The 25,612-nt window shown below is 36.9% G+C and overlaps 1 protein-coding gene across 2 annotated transcripts; it reads right to left on the reverse strand.

The window, feature by feature from the left end:
* Window positions 1-1,280: 1,280 nt before the first annotated feature.
* usp28 (ubiquitin specific peptidase 28) lies at window positions 1,281-23,833 on the reverse strand. 2 transcript variants are annotated; one of them, XM_065286930.1, is made up of 26 exons: window positions 23,661-23,833; window positions 22,331-22,405; window positions 22,060-22,183; window positions 21,803-21,890; window positions 21,455-21,617; window positions 18,565-18,651; window positions 18,248-18,385; window positions 17,976-18,046; window positions 15,794-15,870; window positions 15,568-15,710; window positions 15,349-15,476; window positions 14,954-15,049; window positions 14,721-14,876; window positions 14,410-14,624; window positions 11,838-11,908; window positions 11,499-11,727; window positions 10,350-10,682; window positions 10,120-10,268; window positions 5,289-5,543; window positions 5,092-5,187; window positions 4,817-4,995; window positions 4,639-4,717; window positions 4,473-4,552; window positions 4,268-4,391; window positions 3,761-3,956; window positions 1,281-1,917 (listed from the first exon to the last, which is right to left on the reverse strand). In XM_065286930.1, exons 1-26 carry the CDS (start codon window positions 23,706-23,708, stop codon window positions 1,745-1,747), a joined length of 3,573 nt encoding a protein of 1,190 aa, XP_065143002.1. In that variant the 5' UTR covers window positions 23,709-23,833; the 3' UTR covers window positions 1,281-1,744. The 2 variants fall into 2 exon arrangements, with proteins under 2 accessions (XP_065143002.1, XP_065143001.1); XM_065286929.1 differs by having other exon boundaries at window positions 5,289-5,546; window positions 23,661-23,832.
* Between the last annotated feature and the right edge of the window lie 1,779 nt (window positions 23,834-25,612).

The raw sequence follows: 25,612 nt of genomic DNA on the forward strand, positions 1-25,612 counted from the left end.
AATAAACTCCCGTTCTTTAGTTTGTCTTGATTTAATCAATTTGGGTCTGGTCTTGGCATCAACCATATGGCTCACTCCCAAGTCTCCAACTAAGCAAAGCAGGCAAAGTTTATTACATTTCCTGAAGATCAAAGTCGGAGCACATTTCTGTGGCCTGGAGAACTTGACAAAGCATCCAAATGCATCCAAATAATTGAATCAGTGATGAATTGCACTATTTATTCAACATTCTTCATGCAGTTTGTAGTCTCTGTCCTTCATTCATAACAAATTATATTTTGGCTTTCCTGACAAGAATAGGGCTAAGATTAAACTGTCAAGGTCCATCACATGTCCTACATCCCACAGGGAGATGTCTAAAAAAAAATGCCAAAGGTGACAATGTGTCACAACAATGTACTGTAGTTAGTTAAGATATAATTTACATTTATGCATTTGGCAGACACTGGGTCTCATTCACTAAGCATGCGTATGCACAAATTTGTTCGTAAAATGTGCGTACAGACGTTTAACTTACAAATCATGATTCAACAAAAACGTTCATACTAAAATGTATAGGAACAACTTAGACCACACATGCGCGGTGATCATGTACAAGGAAAAAGAATCCTATGACATATAAAAACCCTATAAATCTCCATTATATATTTTTTCCTTGTTCACGAGTTGAGTTAATGTGCCAGCGTCGCATTTTCAATGACTCACGACATGTCTTGACACAGGAATTTTCGATCTGTCCCCTTAATGCATGTATACGATTCATATCTGATTTATTTCCACATATGAATGAGGCCTGAAACCGATCAGAGAATATTGGAATCTATGCGTTTTTTATCTGCTTACACACCCATGGGTCATATCCCATAGGTGCCACTTGAGGAGGAAAATTATTTTATCAAATTTAGAGTACTTATAATAAAGTTTATAATAATAAAGATTCTAGTATCGTGTTTATTTTGTTGGTATTGGAGACACTTAAAAAACAATACCATGCTCACTGAAGACAAACAATGAGAAGTCCATCTGAGATAAAAACGTACCTGCATTTTGTATCAGGTTGTTTTGAGTAACAAGTCATTCTGAAAGCTTCCAACCTGTTAAAATGAATCTATAGAGAGTAAAGATAAAAAGACAACAACTATTATTTAAAATTAAATAATACTCCTCTCAAGACATGGGTCTGACACATCAGTAAACAGACATACCTATACAAAGAAGCAGAGAAATAAGGAAGGACAGATAAAGGAATAAACAAAAGCAAGAAAACTCAGAGGACAGGCCAAAGTGAGAAATCAAATTTTATTGAAAGATAACAGAAGGGTAGAACAAAGGAGTGGAAAATCAGACAATCATACTGTACAATGACAGAATACACAAAGGACTTTCAGCTAAGTGTAGACTAAGATAAAGTGGCTTCAGCAAATCTCTATAAAAGACTATATTCTTGCAAAATGTCTACAGCTGACATGAAAAGAAGACCAGGGTAACACTGCCTTCACTGCCCCCTTAAAAAACCTGCAGTCTTGCTTTACAAAATGTAATCTATGTGATCTTTCCCGAGATCAAATGTCTACAAAGAGTGAGAGCAATCAAATCTCCCTTCAAGGAATTCAGAACACAGTGAATACAGACCAACAAAAGTCATTGTGGAACAAAACTGAAATCCAGCGTCGGAGACACAGGTCAGATCACCTTGTGTGACTGTATGATGGTATTTTTCCAACACAGGATGTCACGTTGAGCATCACTTTACGATCACAATGGAGGTGCTGTGGATGGACTCCATGACAGCAGCCAGACGGCTACATAGATCATGGGGGGAGTTTCTCACTTTGGGGGGCTCTTTCAGCACAACCATTTCAGCAGAACAGTCCAGGACCCTGGGTAAAAATTCACTGAGCTTTTCCTGCAGAGAATCTGGTTACCCAAAAAACAGACAAGATGGTGTGAGTAACAAAAAAAACTTGGATATATTTATAAATATAGGATTATTTAGAATTGCTTTAAAATAACTAGGGATCGACTGATATGGATTTTTAAGAACCGATGCCGATACTGATTTTTGTTTCATCAGCCTTAGCCGGTGACTGATACAGGCTGCCGATTTTCTTGAGCCGATATCTGGAGCCGATACTACTTTTGCTCACTCAATTTACATCATAAAAATGACACAATGATGATGCCAAATGTTACAAGTCTCAATTTAAAAAAAGTGACATTTATTGAACTTAAAAAAAAAAAACTATATTTAACAAATAGTAAAAACAGGTGAGGGTGCTATGGAACCATCTTTCGATGTTGTCATGGAAAGGTTGGTTGTTTTTAGTCACATGACCTGTATTCGCTTGCGGCTTCCAGCACTCTGTCTGTAAATAATGCCGGAAAAAATCGGTGAACACGGCAGCCACGTATCGGCCAATGCCGATACACGTAAAACTCGCAAATATCGGCCCGATATATCGGTCTATCACTACAAATAACTACGCACAAATAACTGTCTAATGCTGCGTTGACACCAAACGCGAATAGAGCATCTGGGGCGAATGAAACGCGCAAGTTGAAAAATCTTTGGTGGAAAATCGCGCCAGGTTAAACAATCAGGAGCATGCTCTAGTAGTGACATGATTACAGGAAGTGAGCGTAGTCGCAGAAGTAAACTCAAAATGTTCAAGCGTCCTTTATGCCACCTCTACCCCGTCTGGTGTGGACGAACAGTAATGCTGTTTTTCAGGATAAATAAGTTATAAAGTATGCTTATAAGTATGTTTATACTTATTTGTAAGTACAATTAACTTCATATGTTATTATTAGAGAAGTTTATTTAAAGTAATATTCCACTTTCTTAAAAAAAATCCCGATTACTTACTCACCCCCATGTCATCCAAAATGTTGATGTCTTTCTTTGTTACGTCGAGAAGAAAGACTTTATTGGACCTCAACAGTTTACAATTTAAATGCAGTTTTAAACGCATCTACAAAGGGCTCTGAACGATCCAAACTGAGGAAAAAGTGTCATATCTAATAAAACGATTGTCATTTTTGGCTAGAAAAATAAAAAAACTGTGCACTTTTAAACCATAACTCGTCTTGCACCAGCCATGTGACACGCCAGTGCGACCTCACGCATTGTGAAGCGCACCTTTGCGGACCATTTTAAACAATAAACTGACACAAGACATTAATTAGACATACAAAAATGTCGGAACGGTCCTCTTTCTCCACACTGAGGCGGTAGTTTACATACATTTTATGACCTTTTGACGTGATGATGCATTATGTGAGGTCGAGCTGGTGCTACATGGCTAGTGCGAGACAAAAAATTGTGGTTTAAAAGTGCATATTTTTTATTTTTCTTGCCGAAAACGACAATCGTTTCGCTTAGATAAGACCCTTATGCCTCGTTTGGGATCGTTCAGAAGCTGCGTTGAAACGGCAATTTTAAACTGCATTAAAACTGTAAACTGTTGAGGTCCAATAAAGTCTGTTCAACTGAGAAAAATCATGGAATGTTTTCCTAAAAAAAAAATTTCTTCTTGACTGAACAAAGAAAGACATCAACATTTTGGATAACATGGAGGTGAGTAAATTACTGGGATTTTTTTAAGAAAGTGTAATATTCCTTTAAAACATGCATTACAATTGTTGTAGCTTTTCCATTTGCTTGTATTTAACAAAAAGGCTTTAAATAGATTAGGTCAGGAAAATGCTTTTGGTTGAGCCCTGTGATTATGCAGAAAATGGGGGGAAAGAGTAGGCCTACCAGTCATGTCCTGCCCCAAATAGGAGCACCAGCAATTCCTGATCAGCTCTATGACATCCAGGTCCTCTTGACTGATGCTGTCTCTGACCATGAGATGCATGCAAGGGATGACACACTCATTCATAATGGACACTCCCTCTGTGATGTCATTCTCATCCTGACTTTTAAACAATGTGGCGACATTCTCATTCAGCTCCTGCAGGGGGCGACATATCCACATAAATTAAACTCAGTGTTTCTGATCATTAAGGCACACCTGACCAGATTCATATTTTTCTTCCAAAGGTCTTAGATCTGAAGACTAATTTCTTTAATTTCTTTACAAAAAATGTTTTGATTTTTGAAAAAGTTTGGTAACACTTTATTTTACTTTCTGTTCTACATGCATGTACTATTTCGTGTGTACTTGTGCCCCTAACCAATAAGAAGTACAATATTAGGACTCAAAATTATTTACAATTTATAAGATGATTATGCTGATGAGCATAAGTGTGAAAAAATACATACTTTCAGACATTTTCTCCTATAAAGTGCAATAAGCGGCTGGTCCACTCCTCTTCTCTCCCCTTTTCTAAGAAGAGTGGAGTTGTCCTGGTGTGCATGAGCAAGATAATTCAGCGCCTCTCTTATTCTGCAATGCAAAATATATACATATTTTATACCTTTCACAACAATGCACCATTCCTGTCCGTTTCTCACAACTCATACATACTTTCCGTTCTGGTACTGCTCAAGACCTGTCAACAGGTAGGCAAACACTGTCTTGAACATGCTGTAGTCATCATGCCATTCCTGGGAAGACAAGGAAGAAAATCCTGTTTGAAATGATGAAAATACAGCAGTACAAATACAGAAGTAGAACGGTGAGTTAAGTTTACCAAGTACTCATCCATGTCCATATCTTCTGGTTTAATAAGTCTGAGTTTTGTTCTGGCCTCTCTCATGATACTTATGGCCCTAAGAGATAAAAAAAACATCACTTAGTATCTTAAAGTGGCTTAGATTAAACCAGCTATACAGTTTTAAAGGTGTAGTGTCTAAGAAGCCAATGTGTACCTATCATCAAAACTCAGGTTACGATCCGCAAACTGCTCCAGTAAAGTCCTCTCAATGACACGACCAGGTGCCTGATTCTGAAAGAGGTAAACCATTACATGCTGGAGCCGAGGGTCCTGCTGGGGTGTCGTCTCTTCCTGGGACAGCTCAAACAATCTGGAATATTCCTCATGAAACGCCTGTAGGAAAAAGCAATTACAAGAGGCATAGTGTCATACCAGCAATTAAATTAAAAGCTGATTAGGGCAATTGAATTCAGATTTGCTGGTGAACACCTTGATAAGTCCTGCCTCAGGTCCATCTTTGTCAAAAGCCTCTCTTGCTTTGGCAATAGCAAATATGACGCCCTGCATGGCTGGAGTTAACATCATCTATTTGATTGAAAACGAAAAGCAGAAAAGCACGATCTCATCATTGATTTAATTCATTTAAAGACATTAAACCGTGACTGTATTACATGATGGTCATTTACCTCCTCATTATAGCCATCAGCATCAGAACGAACCAGGATTGTGCCTACATTGGGTATTTCCACCTCAGACACCTCATTCTCAGGCTGCCTGCGTCTGGTCGTGGATGGGTTTTCCTCTGTGGACGGGGTCTCGGTCTCTGGCTGAGGGTCTGGTTCTGCCTCTGGTCTTGCCTCATCACTGATGACCTGCTCCTTTGCTTCAACCTCAACCTCAGTCTCAGCTTTGTCCTCCTTAGAGGCTGACTCGGTCTCAGGCTGCTGAAAAGGTTACAGTGTTGACGCTTTGTGAATGAAGTTGATGCAACAACAAAAACATGATGTGTATTAAATGTGTATTTATGCTAGAATTATTTTATGTTTTTTTCTAAAATATCGCACCAATGCTCAGTGCATATACAGTTAAATGTAAAATGTGAAATTGACCACTAGAGGTCGTCTCTTTACCAGTTTTGACAAGCCACAACAAAAAGGTCATGTTAAATATACACCCAATGAATTGCAGTTTATTTTTACCAGAGAGCAAATAAACAAGAAGCAGCACAAGCAGAATAATAAATCCTGTGTCATAATCACAGAATTGACAGGCTGATTAAAACACCATATACAGAGCCAATACTAGACACAATGAACACACAGGGCCTAAACAATTGCCTGTTGATTGAAGGCTTATAAACATGTTCTCCACAATCATTTATCGACTGTGGGAAGGTAAGATCGCTCTTGATGGTGAATGGAGGAAACACAGAAGTCATGCTCTATTTAAAGCCCATCACTCTTTACTTCTGATACACTGTCCCCAACAACCCCAGCGAGAGGAATGCTGGACCGCTCTCAGCTGTCCAAATGTTTTTTATCCCTATATTCAATTGCATAACGTATTCCCTTACAAAATACTGGGTTTTGCAACATGAGTGACTAAACATTAAGTGCAAACAAACATGTTTGAAAAGCAAACATGATTTTGCACAAGCATAAAAATGCTTGGTTATTTTCAGCCCAGCAAACCTAGACGTTGGGTTAAATTTACCCAGAATTTTTGAGCCAACAATGAGTTAATGGGAAACTCATTTTCCAGCTCCCCTAGAGATAAACACTTGATTTTTACAGTTTTGGAATACATTCAGCCGATCTTTGGGTCTGGTGGTACCACTTTTAGCATATCTTAGCATAATCCATTGAATCTGATTAGACCATTAGCATCGCGCTCAAAAATTAACAAAGAGTTTTGATATTCAATATAGTTTTTTGCAATAATATTACACAGCGCCTGAAAATAGTCCCCTTGGTAACTTTCAATAGCTTGGGGACTATTTTGGGGCACTGTGTAATATCATTGCGCCTGCTGCAGCAGCAAAGTCCTTGATTATTACGCCAGATTGAGAGTATAGTTCCTAACCATATCTGACTAGAAAATCAACTTTTAATTTTCCATCGGTCTTAGTACACGATGTAACTACAAAAAAAGTCAAGTTTTAAATAGGAAAAATATTGAAACTCTAATGGTTATTTTTTAGTGTGATGCTAATGGTCTAATCAGATTCAATGGATTATGCTAAGCTATGCTAAAAGTGAAACTGCCAGACCTGGAGAATAGCCAAATGAATTCCAAAACGGTAAAAATCAAGCTGGAAAAGAAGCCTATTTTCAAAAAAGTGTCACTTAAAAGCAACCTAGCATTTTGGGGTGAAACTACCCAGCAAAGGTTAAATTATGAGTTTATCCCTTTTTGACACTGGGTTGAAAAAACACTTCTCTCACATATTTCCACTTTACTCATACCATTGCACATACAGTAGCTTTCATTGAATGTCCAAAACTTACTACTATTACAAAATTAAACACTGTTTTCAAAGGAGATTTTATATATGTCCAGACCAACCTGATCTCACAAATTTCCGTGGCATAGTCACGGAATTTTTTGCTCATTTTCCGTGGCATTCTCATGGATCTCCTCATATTTCCGTGGCCCTGCCACGGACTTTCTTTTCCGTGGCATTCTCACGGATTGGTTACTCAACTGTTTTGTCCTATTTTCTTACCATTGTCACTTCGGTTTAGGGTTAGATTTACATAAAATGACATCCCTACCCAAACCCAACTCTAACCCCAACGCCAGGCGACAATTGATTAAAGTTTAGAAAATATAAAAGAATACATAAAAAAAAATAGTATAAACCAATACTTAAAGTGACATACTAACTCAAACACCAAATCTAACCCTAAACCGAAGCGACAATGGTTTGAAAATAGGAAAAAACAGTTGAGTAACCAATCCATGAGAATGCCACGGAAAAGAAAGTCCGTGGCAGGGCCACGGAAATATGCGGAGATCTGTGAGAATGCCACGGAAAAATTAGCAAAAAATTCTGTGACTATCCCACGGAACTATTTAATATTTGACCACAATCAAGCTCAAATGTAGTTACAAGGTTTAGTCACAAGCTCTTTGTTACACAGCTCTATTTGCAAAACCTACAATGAAATGCTAAGGGTGACCAACTGATTTATGAAAAATGAAAAAATATGGAGATACTAGGTTTCGTCACGACCATGATATGGGCATGATGTTTATATTTGCTCAAATATAAAAAACAAATATGCATTAAAAGGATAGTTCACACTTTACATAAAATGAAAGTTTCGCTGCAAAATGAGATAACTCAGTTTTTTTAATTTTTTAGAAATCTCGTTTTTTTTTTTTGTTGTGCATTCCAATAAATATAAATTTGCAGTTGGTTTGTTTGATTTAAACCTTCATAACTTAAAAAAATACAGCTAACTAGCACCATAAAACAAAATAATAACATGATAACATAATAATAAACATGTTTTGACAAAAAATTTAAAACGGATTTATCTTGTTTTGCAACGAAACTCTTCATATAAACATTTAGGTTTAATTTGGGCGACCTGTTCTTTTAATCTTACTGCTCTTAAAACCATGATAAACACTCAGCTAATGATTGTAAATGGTGATGTTTTCAATAACTTATGATGGTACTAACATTTCATAGCTGTTTGTTGAGGAAGTAGATCATGACCCATATGCATGGGCGGAAATCCCGGGGGGGTCGGGGGGGACAGGACCCCCCCTATCTGAGGGTTGTCCCCCCTAAATTATCATTAGAATATGTGTATTGAAAATAATTTAATGATTTATAATACTTAAACTAGTTGTGTAAGAAGTGAAACAATACAAATGCAAACGGAGCAACAACAAAAAAACGTTTTAAATATTTGGATTCCCCCTCCCTTGCCTCACAGTGGTTTGGTCCACTGCCCACGCCCCTTTTACCTCACCACCACACATTCCGGTGGTAGAGAAGTGTACGGAGCCGACGCGTTAATAAGCTATATACAATACAACGTTTCCCATCACTTATCAGTTTATCCTCATATGTTTTAAAACTGGACTATTTTGACATATAAACATGAACATATTTCGTTTTCTGAGAACAGAAGCAGATAAACGATCAAGAAAACATTTTTATGCATTCATGCAGAGGTGAGGCAGAGCTGAAAGTAACAAATTACATTTACTCACCTTGCTGTAACTGAGTTTTTTGTGTACTTTTACTTTGAGTAGTTTTTAAAATCTGTACTTTACTTTTACTTAAGTATGTTTAAAGTATTGTTGGTTACTTCGCTACATGTTAAATCATATCCGTTACTGAGTAAAAATAAATAAAAAAGTAAGGTGATAAAGACGCGCCACGGTCGGATGATTGATTGATGGGCGGGGGAACGCGCAAAAAGAACCATGGAGAGGGACGAGACAGGCGCAGGCTAATGCAGACCCTCAATTCAATTCTTACGAAAGAAACCCCTGGCCATTGACGCAAAGCGATTGTTTCATTCAGGTAGGGTTCATGCTCTTGAGTACGGAGTTTGAGAATTGCCGACCGTGTTTAACCGCTAATTTGCACGATGCATTTTTAATACATGCGCATTATCTTCCGAGGTCTAGCAGCTTCGCGTCAAGTCAAACAACTTGAGAACGTCCTCGAGAATGCGCAGATCATTAGACATTGCAGAGAGAGAGAGAGCGCGAGAGAGATAGATTGAAAGACATCAGGTACACAGGTCTGGGAGCTAATAAACGTGTAAAGGATGTATAGTGTATAGCCATGGCACTCATCTCATTATATGTTCATTTATGTATATAGTTTAATAACAATGTATGTTACCAGCAATACATCAATTACAACCTTCATATAATGATTGTATTTACTAGCTGCTGACCTCATATTATTTTTGCTTCAAAAGTGCATAACTCACCTGTAAAAATCATTAAATAATTCCATAAATGTTTCTTAGTTATAAAAAGCTTTTTATTTTATTAACATTTGTTATTGCACTTTAATTGTAGAGATGTTTACAATTAAAAACATAGTTTGAGATGTATATATCCTTCCTTTGTGAACTATACTAGAAACCTCTCCCCGCTGTAAAAAAGTAACTCTTAAAATTAAAATGACTTTTTACTTGAGTAGATTTTTAGACCAGTAACTTTACTTTTACTTAAGTAAAATATTATTAAAGTAACTTTACTATTACTTAAGTAGAAAATTGTATTACTCTTTTCACCTCTGCATTCATATGTATTAAAATTAAATTTGCGTCCGTTCATAGAGAAAGAGAAACGTTTTCTATCTGTACCCATTTCCTTGCAAGTACAATTTTGCCTGTATTATTGGTGTCCCCTTCAAAAATTGTTCTTGAAAAATTTTATGTTTATTGTCCCCCCCAACATTTAGATGAGATTTTCGCCCCTGCCCATATGTACTGTACTATTTTTTGCGTGTCTCAAATAACGCCGCCATGCCCTCACCTGACTCTCCTCTGGCTTCTCCTCTGGCTTCTCCTCATTTTGCTGGCCATGTTCCTGGCTACTGGAGATCTGCTCCTCAGCTCCCTCTCTTACATTCTCAGTGGACTCTGATGATATCGAGTTGAGTGCTTCTGGATTGGCCACAGGCTCTGCGAAATTAAAGAACAGTCAAATTATAGCTGCAACAGATACATGGAAAACATCTCACCTTTGATAGACAAGCTTCTGACCTTCATATTCCTGGGAAGGTGCTGGTGGTGTTTGATCCGGAGCAGGTTCATGTTCAGTTACTTCATGCGTGTTTTCTTCGGTTGGTTCTTGCTTTGGTTCTTCTTTCTCTGGATTCTGTGGCCGCTCTGAAGGCTGACCTGGTTCCTCTGTGTTGGTTGAAGTGTGTACCTGAACAACTTGCGAGTCTTCGTGTTGGGCTTGGCAGAACTGCTCTTCCCACTCTCTCAGCTCTTGCTGGAGCCAGCGGTTATCTTCCCGAACATAGCGTTTAAGGACTGGAGGGAGGGTGTCCATTCCTTTTAGGACGTGTCCAGTCTCATTGTCTGTGTCTTCTGTGATTCATTGGGGGATAAAAAAGTTGGGGAAAGATAATTGATTAGGATACAAGAGAGAAAAAGTAAAAAAGGAAGCTTTGATTTTATTTCCACCCAAAACACTAAAAAGCTACCAAATTCACCACAGTACACACTTAACCAAGTGTATGTTGCTCTTGGTGATTTAAGATTTTATTATCTGCAATGAAAAATGTAGCAAAGCTGATATGAATCAACAAAACATATCACGATCACATATTTTGCGACAAATTACATTTATGCTGATCAGTTTTGCTAAAATCAATGCATGGGTTAGCAGATAAAGAAAGCGCCTGAATTGTAACTAATTGTTTTTGCAATACGTAAAGCATTGAAGTGGGGATTTCTACAATCACAATGGAGATTATTTTTTGAAATACCTTGTATTATCTTTGTAGTTTCAAGATGTACAAGGTACTTTATTTAAAGCATATTAATACAGATGCTGTCTGTATAAAGTAATAAAAAAGCTGAGGGGGTTATCTAGGAAAAGAATATATTGTATGTGGTGACATAATATCTACACTTTATCTTTACAGGACACTTAGACCTTTTTCCTCCATATACACATTTACATAATATTTCTTGTGGTGGCTTATGGCCCTGCTGAACATTAAATATTCATAATCATCCTCACAAAACACATTAGCAAACAATCCAAATGTAAACCACTAAAAATGAGGTTTCCTTGAAATCAATAACGTTGTTTTAAGGCTATTAACAGTGAATAAAAACAAATGGAAATGTATAAAAGCAAATCACAACTGTAATCCGAGCATTACGTGAGGAAAGTACCTGCTATGAGGTATGGCAAATTGTCATTGATGTACATTAGGCAGTAGGCGCTGGCATTTGTCATGCCGCCGTACGAATCTCGGACCAGCTCTTCCCAAGTGGACTCTGTAACCATTACATCATTGTACTTCAGCCAGCGTTTGTGAGTGTGATCATAGATGTACGCCCAGTAATGGCCAGCGGACGCCTGTCCTTCATGAACAAGCACAGCATGTAGCCTGTAGGGCACCTGAAAACATTAAATGAGAACGTAGGGTGCATAAGTGTATCATGCAAATTTCGTTCAAAGGGCTCAGTCAATATAAAAGCACCGGCGACTGTTCAGGATATAGACTTTACCTGACACAGACTGTTATCTGAGTACATGCCCTCCAGGGCTTGACTGACCTTGTCAATGCTGGCTTTCAGATCTGCACACAGTGAAAGAACACAGATCAATGCGGTACACCTGAGGCCGGGATCCTGATACAGTCACAAACGCATTAGGACAGCTGCTTGTGAATAACTATGGCCTTCGGAAATTAAAATGCACAATATGTGTTCGCATTGATTCCAGCATGTGAAAGAAAACATTAAGTGAACGCAGCGTACACAGAGAGATCCTATCTGAAATAATGATTCCAGCTGAGATCTCTTTCATTTCTCAACTCTTTTTACTGAACAGCAAAGAAGATGGAAATCAAATTGAAGCTTTTGCTTCTCAGATGTTTCTCCTGAGATAAAAATCATGGTAATCTTAAATGTGTCTCTTTCAGTTTTTAAAAGCAGGCTTAAAGTCTCCTTCAGATTGTCTCAAACTGTTTAGCTTTGGCTAGATATCGATGTGTGCAAGGTTAAAAGATTTCAATATGAACTCACACATTTACAATTTTGCATATGACAGAATTGTTTATCCAAAGTAACTTACGCTGCAGTACAAGATATAAATTTTAGCAATACATGGCAAAAATGTATTTCTCACGATTTTTGTCTTTTTTTTCTCAGTATAATTAAATTTAAATTGACTAAATGTCTTATTGAGAGATTTTCCCTTGATTTAGGCACACCGTATAAACAGTTCCTTGTTGCACATACATTTTTAAGTTTAAAGAGCACCTATTTTCTGATACACGATTTTACACATCCTTTGGTGTGTAAAGCCCGGAATACACTGCACGATTTTTGCCCTCCTATAAGATCATTACCTTATCACACTGTGCGACATGGATCGTTTAAACTCGGGTACGAGAGGCACGTAGACTGTATGATGATGACACGGAAGCTTCGGCGGCAGCGTCACACTTTGCGCAACATCAACAGCATGCGCTCGTGGTAAACAAATACCGGCGCGCAGGTCGTAGCAGCAAACACACTGTGCGGTGATCACGCCGAATTTCTGACACTAAAGAAACCCACTGTCAGAACCCAGAACCATAGTTGCTCTTAACTCCTGTCAGTATTGCATTGGGAGCTAATCTTCCAAATATGGTAAGGAACATCACATTTCCATCTGATGTCAGAGGTACTAAGGCCAATCACAACGTACTGGTTAACTGGCCAATCGGAGGCACAGTGCTTTTCAGAATGATGGGCTTTGTACAAAATTAATGCTTTTCAGGGAGGCAGGGCATAAAGGAACAACAATAATGTACGGTATGTGGAAAATAATGTGTTTTTTGAACCACATAACCAAGCGAACACATTGTATTATTCCAAATTCACAAAACTAAAATGTTGTTTTTAGCAATGTAATAGGGGCTCTTTAATCAACTTGAATTTACAATTTATTTCAACTTTCTGGACTAGTAAGGAGTTGCTATAAATTATACAAATATAGTTGAATTAGCTTAAGGATGCAATTTGTATAATCCGCGCCGCTAGAGGGTGCCAGATCAAATCAATAACAATGACGTAGATTAATGATGCTCTGAAGCAGCGTGGACTGATGGGATTTGTTGTCTTTAACTCAAATGCTGATGCCCATCAATCAGACGGGAACGAGAAATCATGTTACACATGAGGTAAAGTAATCAAGTTTTATAAATGTTGTGTTTGATGACATGGTTTTTTTTTTATTATGTAAGGTTTCATGTAATGTTCAAAACGCAATTGTTAGTCATAGATCTTACAGTATTAGTCCAATACGTTAACACAGCACAGAATTAAGTGTTCAGATGAACAAACTTACCATAAAAAAGCGAGTGGCCCAACAGACGCTATTACTTCCGCATTTGTCCGCACGACACTGTTGTCATGTGGTTTTTACGTAATTTAAGGCGGTAACAAAGGGTAACGTAGATATTAGCGTCATTTACAGGCGACTGCACTGCCCCGTGTCACTGTTTAGGGCAGCAATTTTCTCATAATTTACAAGTAGTTGAAAACATTATAGATATTGTTAGTAATCAACTGGACAAAATATATAACACCGGACTAGTGGTTTTTGGATATTTTACTGCAAATATCTTACAAATTGTACCTTTAAGTTATTTCAACTTTATTTTTATAATTTATTGCAAAGAAAGTTGAAATACTTGTAATTTTAAATGGATTTAACTTAAAAATGTAAGTGCAACAAGGATTTTTTTTACAGTGCACTTATTTATAAGACAAAAAGAAAAAAAAAACTAAGAAAAAAAATCAATTTTTGCAGTCTATGTGTTAAAGTATTCTCATGGGATTGAAACGTATGACCTTTTGTGCTGCTAACACAACAACAGGAGCGAACATTTCTCACCAATTTCATCCATGACCAAAAAAATCCACACTTTTAAAGCCTGAAACTCTTACTGTATCGTCTCAACAATTTTCTATTTATATACTTCATACTTTAATAACACATCACTGAACACAAATTTAAAACTATATGAAAGATCATCCTGTGAGTAATAAAATGTAATCTAGGGAGGAACAACCAACACAAAGTATCTACCGTTTATGGTGTTCTCAGCCTCTGTTCTCCAACGCTGTAAGCAGCCACGGACAAAGTGAAGCTCCTCTTCGGTCACACTGTGAGGGGCTGGCTGCAGGGGGGCATCCATAGACGGCCTACACTGAGTGAAAGGTTTGTGTATTTGAGTCCTCTGTGTGGCCATCTGAGAGCAGCTCGGACCGTCTGATGGACCTGTATCGTCTGGTTCTTTTTGACTACAGCAAGACATTAAACAAAATGAGTAAATATCAGTTTTATAATGCTGATGTAATCACGAAATACATGAGAGTGTGTTTGGTGTTGGGTCTTGCCTGGTGTCACCTGAGGTGGGTTCTGTGTGGACAGCGTTTGGGGGTACAGGAGAGACTGGAGATGCATTTGTGGGTTTCGTAGTGGCAAACTCCAGTACATACTGCAACATGTCAGCCAAAGGGTATTTAGCTGGCCCTGAGCCATAGTTTTTATACCTTTAAAACAAAGAAGGGGGGACAATAAAATCATTGGAATGGATATAATGTAGAAAGCACACTGGTTTTGAACGTACCCCTCGAGTTTCTGCTGGAGGACTGTTAGCTGGTCCTTCAGTCTCTTCACCTCTCCTCTCCTACCATGGGTCTGGTCAACATTGTTGTGTAGGTATCTGTACATCATAAACAGTGAATGACCATTTCATGAGTTGGTGATTGGATCACAATTGGATTGCACTCAACCACTAAAACTGTGTAAATGTGATTATATTGTGATCACTTAGTCAAACTTGGTGGCACATTTTCAGTCATGCTCTAATGTGAACAATGAGCAATATAAAATATTTATCATTAGATATTTATTTTTAATCACAATGGAGATGAACTGGAAATGCATAACCAGATAAAATCCATATGTAAGGTCTAAAGTAAGCTATGAATACACCAATGAATAAAAATATTATTTTCTAACCTGTCCATGTAGATCACTTGGGGAAATTCCAGTTTTTTGTGTATTTTTTCTGGTCGCCCTAAAGACTGATTGAACTCAAATCTGGACAGCTCAAAGGTCAATACTGGAGGCAGCTTGGAGAACCACCTCTGCAACAATGGGAAAACAAATGTATACTTAAATTTATAAGTCAACATTTTAGAATAATTAGATCAAACATGTATTGAGATAAAACCTCACCTCCTGACCGATTGTCTGATCTGAATGAAGGGATTCAATCTCTCCTTCAACCATGGCACCCTCCAAACATTCATCTAAATTATTGAAGCCATTTACTTGGAGAGGGTATTGTCCAAATTGCTCAATATTAGATTCGATCTTTCCTGTACACAGTGACACAACTGTCAGCAATGGGTCCGATAAACACAAAACAATGAAGAGAAAAAATACTCTATTTTTACCATACCTTCAAGAAGTCTCTCAGCTACAAATGTTCCATAAAACAGCTGGACCATTGGGTTGTTCTGTTTATCCTCTGGGTTACTGAAAGAAACAGCTGTAATGTTTTATTTTTCAGAACTACATATGTCACCACAAGTTTAAGGGTAACTTTTTTTAATATTGAGATGGATAAAGAACTTTCCATTGATATGGGGTTTGTCAGGATAGGACAATATAATTACATCTGAGGGTCTAAATATTGAGAAAATTCTTTACAGTATTTACAGTAGTAAATTTAGAAAATATCTTCATGGGACATGATCTTTACTTAATATCCTTACGATTTTTGGCATTTCAAAAAAATCTATAATTTTGACCCGTACAATGTATTGTTGACTATTGCTACAAATATACCCATGCTGTTTTATGACTGGTCCAGGTTCACATATATTATGGTCCTGGCAAGTAGATAAGCCACCAATATAGTGTACTGTTTTTTTCTTGCTTATGCTTAACACTTCATGTAAAACCATCCCATACAGCAGACATCTCCGGGCTGGATCTGCACTGGATCCGGCCTGGAGTCATTTGCTGTCTGGAATTGGTGCACCCATTGTTTTTTATTTTTAACAAAACATTGCAATGTCAAAGTTTTTAAGTTACAGTGTTGTTAGCTTTATTAGGACAGGACTAGTTAATATTATAGAAGTGACTTCGACAGTCAGCCATAATAATTTTTTACCATGAGAAATCATTTCTTATTACATGGGGTTACTGAGGTAAAGTGACTAGTAACCCTGTCAGAAACAAATGGTCAAAAATGTATCCCTAGTAACCACTGGGGTGGTACCCTTAAAAAGTGCATCTTTGTACCTAAAGAGGTACATATTAGTTCCAAATAGTGCATATTAGTACATTCAGTAAAATGTACATATTGGTACCAAATGTATACATATCTTTATCTACATTATTCATTTTAGGACCTTTTTAAAGGTAAAGGACAGCTTGGGACCATTTTTTTCTGACAGTAAAGAGCAGGGGTCTTCAACTACTCTTCTTTGGGGGCCAGATTTTAAAATTGTTAATATGATGCGGGCCAAATTTTATCCCTATTTTTACCTTTTTTTTTACTTTTACCTATTTTATATACGTTATATGGTACTTTTTGTTACAGGATATTAAAAACACGCATTTTCAAAAAAGATGCACAGTTCTTGTATCCAGTATTTTGCCTTTTAGTTACTGAAAACTTAGTTTCTTTTTTAATATTTTAAAAACAATTGCAGTTTAACTTTGCAAGAGCGAAATATTAATTGTTCAACCTTGAAAGTGCAACGGTAAATAATCAACACGTGTATTTTGCATAGCACTAACTCTAATGCAGAGCTTACTTCTTTTGTTTATAACTGTTTAACTTTCCTAAATTGTTACATTTCAAGTAATCACAACATACAGTCAGTCTTCTCCTAATGACTAAATTGCACTTCATGTTTTATTTTTTAATATTTTAAAGATATATAGGCTAACCACTTTTCCATTGTACACTACATTTTGATGCGACTGTCGGAGTTCGCCCCCTGGTGGCAATAGTAATGAAATTTCTGTTTAATTGTAAATCCTTGTCAACATGGGAGAGAAGCCTTTAATCTATGGATATATTTACAGTTAATCATTAACTTATCAGTAATCAATCATTTTAAAGGATTCAAGTTTTACTGATAAAGTGATTAATAATTTTCATCTTGCATTGTGTTTTGATTGGAACACACTGAAATGCATCACTTCGGGTCGGCATGTCACATGCGGTGTAGTCGCACAAGTAAATTTTTTAATGCATCCAAAACTTAAATTGGATCTGATAATTACACCTACAGATGGTTGGCACCTCATGCAGTCCCCTTCCGACTCTCCTTTCGGTTAATCGGCTGTCATTTGTCAAGTACAGTGGAAAGGTAAAAGTAACCATGCTGATTTTAAATCAGACAAAGATGACCAGCAGGCTGGATATATGCGATTGGAGGGACGCGTTTGGCCCGCGGGCCACCAGTTGTTTAGCCCTGGTATAAAGGGTCACATGATTTCAACATGTCGGCCTCCATAAGGCGACCTTGTCCTTCTAAACATATTTTATAAAAACTATCCCTAACAACTCCATTTATATAGTCACTTAATTAAAAATAAAGCTATCATTTTTTATATGAACTTACTTTCCATTGGCAGCCAGTTGGAACGCATCCTCCAGCCAGTCAAGCAGCTTGTGTGTGAATTCACTGACATCCTAAAATAACCACACTTAAAATAAACACCTTTTTTAAGCATACAACACACTGCCTCTTTAGCAAGAGCACTAACACACAGTTTTATAAACCGCTGTGATGTGAGAACCTTCAAGATGCCTTTTAGTAGTGCACCCATTGCAACTATTTTAAGATTAGTCTCTAATAGGACAGCTGTGAATTATATCTGTTAAATGATGTACCTGTTGTGCCTCACTGGTTCGAAATGCATCCCTGAGAAGCTCCACAGCTGCTGATGGGTCTACATACCTTCGGTTTGAGCCCACCATCAGAGCAAACAGACAACGCAACTCCTGCATGAAGGCAATGTTCCTTTTCTCCTGGAAAAGTATCACAATCAGTGCATCATAAATGTAGTTGTGTAATGGTAAGACATAAATATATAAGAGTCCAGACAGAGATGAAGTGTGAATAATGGTTCCATTAAACTGTATTTCATGTACACATTATAATTAATTAAGACTAAATGAAATTCGTGCTCATCTGGCAGATTACTCACTGAGTGACTCTTGCATTTCTCCAGCACACGCTCAGATAGGCAATAGTTGAGCACCAGTCGACGAAAGACCGGCAGGTGAAACAGAGACTAAAACGAGAGAAACATAAATTTGTGTCATTTGATTAAAGCAAACTGCTGTAAATTAGGTCCATGTGAATTGCTTCCGAGTTTAATGTGTAAACAGAAATGATATCAAGAAAATGCATTAACGCTAGTGCCAAAATAAAACATTATTGTCCTTACTTTAAAGACCAGGCAATATAAAAGGTACAAACTTATGTTGTGTCCGTACTAAGGATGTTTTTATGTCCATGCCAAGGCTCTATTTTCAAATGACAACATTATGCATTAGCTGAAAGGCACATTAAACAGCATGACATATTAACAAAAGATAATTTTATGCTTATCTAAAAGCCATAAACTCATTTCAACATCAGGTTTTACAGTTCACCGCTCAGTCTATCATCAAAACAATGCTCTATTTAATTAGTTCAGACGTCCATCGATATCAATGAGGGCTTAAATTTCAACACAGACATCTGAGAAGCTTGCTAAATTCGGTCTGGAATGGCCATAATAAAATTAGAGCGATGAGATTCTTCTGCATTCGGGAATGAAAAACAGACGCTCCACCTGATCTTCTTTATTCTCCAGTCATTAGCAACACTCTTAATTTAATTTGCACAATACAGCAAGATTACACAATAACAGGTTAGATGAGAACACTTTTAACAGGCCTTTATTTTCAGAATTTTGTTTCTGAAAGAATCTGTTCAGCCACTACAAGATTAATGAACCTAACACTCTACAATTAGCTTTTACAAAACAATTGAAAAGATGAGAAAATTAGCGGTGGACTGATATGAGGTTTTCAATGGCCGATAGCGATATCTGGAGTATAGTGGTTCACCATGTAATTATAGCCTAAATTATTTAATTTAATTATGGCAAATGAGACTTAAATTGAAATGGCTTGAATTAAAAGAATATATTTACTCAATATACATTGGAAACAGGAAATGTTTTACATATATTGATAGTGCTTTCCTTAGGTGTTCCTGTAGCTCAGTGGTTCTCAAACTGAGGGGCGCAATTAGATGTTTTATGGCATCTTATAAAATATATTAATTTATCATAAATTCTGTGTAATTAAACCTCAGAAAATAAGGCTACTAACCAACAGCACTACATTATATCATTTAATATATTTTAATCGAAATTCTAAGTTTGAGATTTTTTAAGTCATGAATTTTCTTTGGGGGACCACAAAAGGATGCACCCTACACAAGGGGGGTGGGGGGCTCGCCAAAAGTTTGAGAACCACTGCTGAAGCTTAACTGGTAGAGCACAAAGGTACTGATAAAATTGTAATAAATGTATAAATTGAAAGGAACGTTAGTTGCTTTGGATTGAAATGCATTGGGTCAGAAAGGAACAAACCCAACCCACATTAATTTAACTTATGCTGGCTTGTTTTAACCCATTGTTAAGTCTAATATAAGCATATAAAAAACAGCTGGGGTTTTCCCTTTAAGAATGTAAAGATGTTCATCTATCCATCTAAAAATTAAAGGGATAGTTCACCCAAAAATGAAAATTCTGTCATTATTATCCGCAAGTTCCGAACCTGTATACCTTTCTTTTTGTTCACACAAAAAAAGGAAGATATTAGTAAATTATCATAAAACAGGAGCACCATTGACTTCCATAGTAGAAAAGAAAAATAATATTGGTGTTCAAAAATGGTTTGGTTACAATATCTTCCTTTGTGTTTTAACAAAATTTGTCAGATTTTAAATTTTTGGGTGAACTATCCATTTTAGTAACATACATGTATAAAAGTATAACATAATGAAATGCTATCGGCTTTTCTAATATTTAGCCTACAACAGGATCATTATTGGGCCATCCTGAACTGTAGATATCAGTATTAGCCACTTAAACATACATTACTGTGCAAGTCTTAGACCAACTATGCCACAATTAGATTTGTTGTTTTTGCAATGTTATAGTGATCATATATAATTGTTTCTCAGTCTCTTTAATGGAATACATTCAGAATATACAGGAACTGTGTATATAACATTAAAACTGTATAAAAATATAAACTGATGTGTCAAGTTTTTAGGCTTAACTCCCAGTCCACTTGAGCAATAGCAGGAAACTGCAGGATCAATTAAAACTAAATAAAATGAAATCCTAATTTTTAATTTAAAAGAAACTTTTAATTTTAACTCCATTCTGCCCAAGAACACTCAAGATGAGTTTGGTGCCAAGAGAGGTCACACTAAACACAGACGATGCCTGAAGAAGACATTAAGTACATATTTCCTGTATTTTCTGTTTGTATCTTAATAAAATAAATTGAAAAATAAATATAGATGGACATTAAAACTTCTAAAACAACAAGTCTGGTGGTGGTGGCCTAAGACTTTGGCAAAGTACTGTACATATCAAACAACCACTTGCTTTTCATATGTTCTGTAGGATCCTAAATGTATGTCTGAGTGGGCAGTATATCAACGTTTTGGTAATATATTGATATTTTTCCCAGCAGGATATGGGATGAGACAATAGCATCTGATCTACAGTATTATGAGACTTATTCTTTTCAGTAAAAGCTCTGATAGAAATGTAAACTGAGGTCAGACATAAGCTTTCCAACCAGCTCGCATGTAGTACAGCAATTTCATAAAGCTATATTTTCAAACAGGGAAGAAAACCCTGTCTTTGAATTTTAATTTCATACCCTGTTTAGATAAAGGTGAATTTGGCATCTCACATGAGGCTTTGACTTGACTTTCACTGATATATATCGTAAATCGGAATTTATGGTCAGTATCGCCCAGCACTACCTAAATAAGCATTTATGATTAAAACCTACACTCACCTGAATGACAGCACTGAACCAGCAGGTATTTCCTACATTTCGGATGCCCACGGGCCAGTCCTCCTGTCGGATCCAGTCCGCAGGGCTGCAGCTCTCTCCAGATGCCTCACACCTTTTTCTTTTAAAGCGAGCCGCATTCTCTTCTGCACTGACCTCGAGAGCTCTAGAGTAAAAGAGAGACATTCAGTCAAGACCAGAGTCTGACAGCTGCCGCTCCCAATTAACTGGGAAGGTTCCTAAATTTCACTTAAGCCCTGGAAGGTTAGATTTTTTCATGGCTGTAATTTGAAGGCTACAAGGGTGTTCTGAAAACAGATACATTATATTATTTAGGACACATTAATGAACCTGTGCAGTTCTCTCATTTCTGCCTCTGCTTGCTGTGACTCTTGAAGACTGAGCTCAATCGCCGTCTGAAGATCGTCTTTAGCAGGCCCTGTGGATAAATATAAGGATGGGTGATGGGTCAAACAACTACAAATATCATAACATTATCTATGTCAAATCTTTATATAAATAAGTTGGTCTTTAGAAAACTTGATGATGTTCAGGTTATTTGATATTGATAGCATCTTTTATATGTCTTGTCTCTCCCATTCGCCCACCATTTTGTGTATTAGATGTGTTTCTCTCATTATTGGCTTGAGTAGGATCTTCTGGCGTGTGCTCTTCCACTGTGGTCTGGGCAGTCAGCAGCCCAATCGCATGACTGATGTCATCTTGGCTAGCCTGGATATCAAAAAAAAATTGTCATTTGCTACTGAAATTAAAGTGAATATAAAAGTCACACTTGCAAGAGTAGGTCAGGCATGTGTTGTATTCGCCATATTTTTTGTTTTATGACCATATTTTTCAGTGTATTGCTGTACTACATACGTTCAGGGCGCTCTGGAGAACATGGAGATCTTGAACGCCAGTGATCTCTCTGAGCTGATTAATCAGCATTTGATTCTGAAAAAGACAAGCAATTGAATGTTTGAATTGAATTTGAATGTTTTATTGTGCCGCAGGCGTATTAAGAATACTTCTGTTTGTGATAACAAGACCCACTTGAGTAATTAAGTATTGAATAACAAGATCGCTTCCAGAAAATAAAAAGCAGGTGTGAATTGATGGGATAAAAACAAGAATATGATATGAGATGCGGTTTACGCATGGATTAATCACCCAGCATAACACATTTCTGACTTCTGAGGTGTCAAATGAGCGTGGGTTGAAAGAGTCATGGTGCTATTGCTAGCCTGTAAAACATGTATGTCGTCTTGTTTTTTATATGTACACCTGACGCATTAAACCCATACCTTGTCCATTCACTCATATTTGAATTTTACATCTGTTTAGCTACAGTATATCTGAAAATAGGCCCTACCATGTGGCATAAGTGGCATGTAAACATTTGAAACGCCTGTGGCCGCAAAGAAAGACGCAGGAGCTGGAGGTGCTATTTAAAGCAACTTTGACAGCAGGTGGGAATGTCAGCATGGCTGTGGAGGCAGCCAGACACACCAGGCTGGAAGCAGGAGACATATATGGTGAACTGGAGGCTCTATTTTAGGCCTTGACACAGATAACGCTTCTGTTTATCATGGTGCTCTCTAGAGCTGATTCAAGCGAAGAGAAAACGTCATAACTAGATTTAATTTAAAGGGTTGTATTAAACAAATTGATTTAAGAACACCAGGGAGTTAAAAAGTAACTCCAAGACTTGGATTCCAAATTCATAAACAGTATTTAAAGACATGTAGCTGTTTTGACAGACTGTGGTGTAAATAACACAGTGCTCACAGCCATGTTCTTCACAGACATCAAATGTTATCCCAATCCTGTTAGCCAGAACTTTTTATTTAACGAGATTAAATTTAATTTAACTCAAACTGTGCGCGCTCCCCCATGAAAAAACTCACGGTTTTACTAAAATAACAATAGTTGGGTACTTGTAGTAAAATGATATTTAACACACATTTACAGTTGTTTCAAGATAGTAACGTCAGTTTAACCATAACATTTGTAGTGAAACTATGGTAACACAAAAGTAATCAACCCGACAAAAATATGGTTACTGCACTTTTTAATAATCGAACGGGTAAGTTGTAGGGTCTGTATTATAAATACACGCTAGTTTAAATACACGCAGATTTAAAAAAAAAGTTTCTTAACTTTTCACAGACCTAAACTTTTTACAAAAAAGTGGACCGAATATGCTCACCGAATTTGCTGACTTTTCTTCATGTTCAAAACCCAGTTCAACTCTCATGGCAGCGCTGAATGTCTTTATATTTTAATTTCTCCAGATTCCTGCTTTGCCCTGACTCCAGAGCCTGACATACACACACACACACACACGCGCGCGCGCTGCGCTGGGACAAGAAGTCTCTCGTGCACGCGCTGGCGAATCTCCGTGCACGCTCTTGGGAAAAGGTCAAGAATTTTAGAATAATCCGGTCACGGATTTTCAATATTTAGTTTCGACAAAATAATCTAATATCAAATACTCTTACAATAATAGTAATTTAAAATCTTTCACTTGCCAAATTAATATGCGCGCTGCAAAATATATACATTTTTTCTTGCTCAGCATATCTTCTTCGTTTTACAGCCTTCGTTTTCTATCTAAACAGCCTTAACATAAATACTGTGATATTTTACTGTTTGTCAGTGGTGTAGGATAAATATTTGAAGGGGAACATTTATTTCTTACTCATTTTTTCTTGTGAACTGAACTATGTTTTAATGATGTAACGTTTGCTATTTTATAACATAACATATTTGTCACAATCTTTTTTAGCTTCTAAACAGAATTTTGTGATATACACTAAGCCAGTTGAGTCAACAAGGGATGCGCCTAGCAGCTAGGTTGAAATGAACCCATAAAATGTTTATATTTGACAAAAAAATGGGTTAAAACAACCCAGCAGTTTGGGTTGAAACAACCCAGCAAGGGTTAAATTCCCACCCTGTCGGCTGGGCTCGTCCCTTTTGGACGCAGTGCTGGGATGAAAATAATCCAGCATTTTTTAGAATAAAAATATGTTTTAATGGGAAGAAGATATCATGAAAATCTGACTTTTCCATGTTTAACCTTCTAAGACCTGGTGTGTCCACATACGTGGACATAACATTTGTTGTTGTTTGCACCATAATACTTTTGTATCTGTGTAACTGGAACCTGTTGTACACAAATGTGGACAATTACACTGCTTCATGTTCAAAGAAAAATATTTGGTTATTATATTTATTGGTTCTTCCTAACCCCAAATAGCTGGAAGAAATCTGAAACAAAAGACAAACCAAAGCTCAGGTCTTAGGAGGTTAAATGCTATAATTGGGTCCCCAGTGCTTGTATCAACTTAGAAAATGTGAAAAAGAACAACCCAATTTAGTTTTAGTAAATCATTCTCTGCAAGCATGCGACAAATTATGACACACAAAGTGGCAATTTTAACATGTTATAATAAAATATCTATATGGAATTTTTCACATACGTACTCTGAGGACACCATTTGACATCTTGAAAAGTCTTGTGAAATGTCTCCTTTAAAGACTGAAAAATTCCCCAAAAGTACAAAAGCTGAAACTCGGATAGCCTTTTACGCCTTTTTACTTTGAACTAAGACTGCATATTAATTAGTACCTAAAAAGCTCCTATAGTCCAATTCACGATTTTACATTTCCTTTTGGTGTGTAAGTGTGTATTAGTAACGATATGCAAAAGATCTCCAACGTAAATATTTTTTCTTGGACTAGAACAAACACATGGATTGATGGCAACAGTTTACTTCCTGGGCTTGCCGACATTATCATAAGTCCTCCCGCTTCGGACTCAGCCTGTAAGTTAACTCTGTTACACTGTAAAAAGTACTTTGCTGCCTTAAAAATTTTGTTGAATCAACTCGGATTTACAAGTCATTTCAACTTACTATTATTTATCTTGACTAGAGATGAGTTGTTATAACAACAGGTGAGTTGTTATGACTTATAAATTTAAGTTGACTTTTCTCAACTATATTTAGTTGTGACAACTAATTTCTGTTGACATGACTTGTAAATCTGAGTTGATTTAACAAAAAATTTTAAGGCAGCAAAGTTTTTTTTACAGTGTAGCATTGCGTTGTGACCGAATCTTTCAAACATTGTAAGGAGCGACACATTTCTTGCTGA

Source organism: Paramisgurnus dabryanus, chromosome 18, assembly GCF_030506205.2.
Source record: "Paramisgurnus dabryanus chromosome 18, PD_genome_1.1, whole genome shotgun sequence".
NCBI classification, from domain to species: Eukaryota; Metazoa; Chordata; class Actinopteri; order Cypriniformes; family Cobitidae; genus Paramisgurnus; species Paramisgurnus dabryanus.

Coding starts and splice junctions, on each gene's coding strand:
- usp28 (XM_065286929.1), bottom strand. CDS start 23,708: ATGAGAGTTGAACTGGGTTTTGAACATGAAGAAAAGTCAGCAAATTCG. Junction 18,652..21,454: donor GGTTCAGTGCTGTCATTCAG/GTGAGTGTAGGT, acceptor CTCTCGTTTTAG/TCTCTGTTTCACCTGCCGGT. Junction 4,392..4,472: donor GAGCAGTACCAGAACGGAAA/GTATGTATGAGT, acceptor TTTGCATTGCAG/AATAAGAGAGGCGCTGAATT.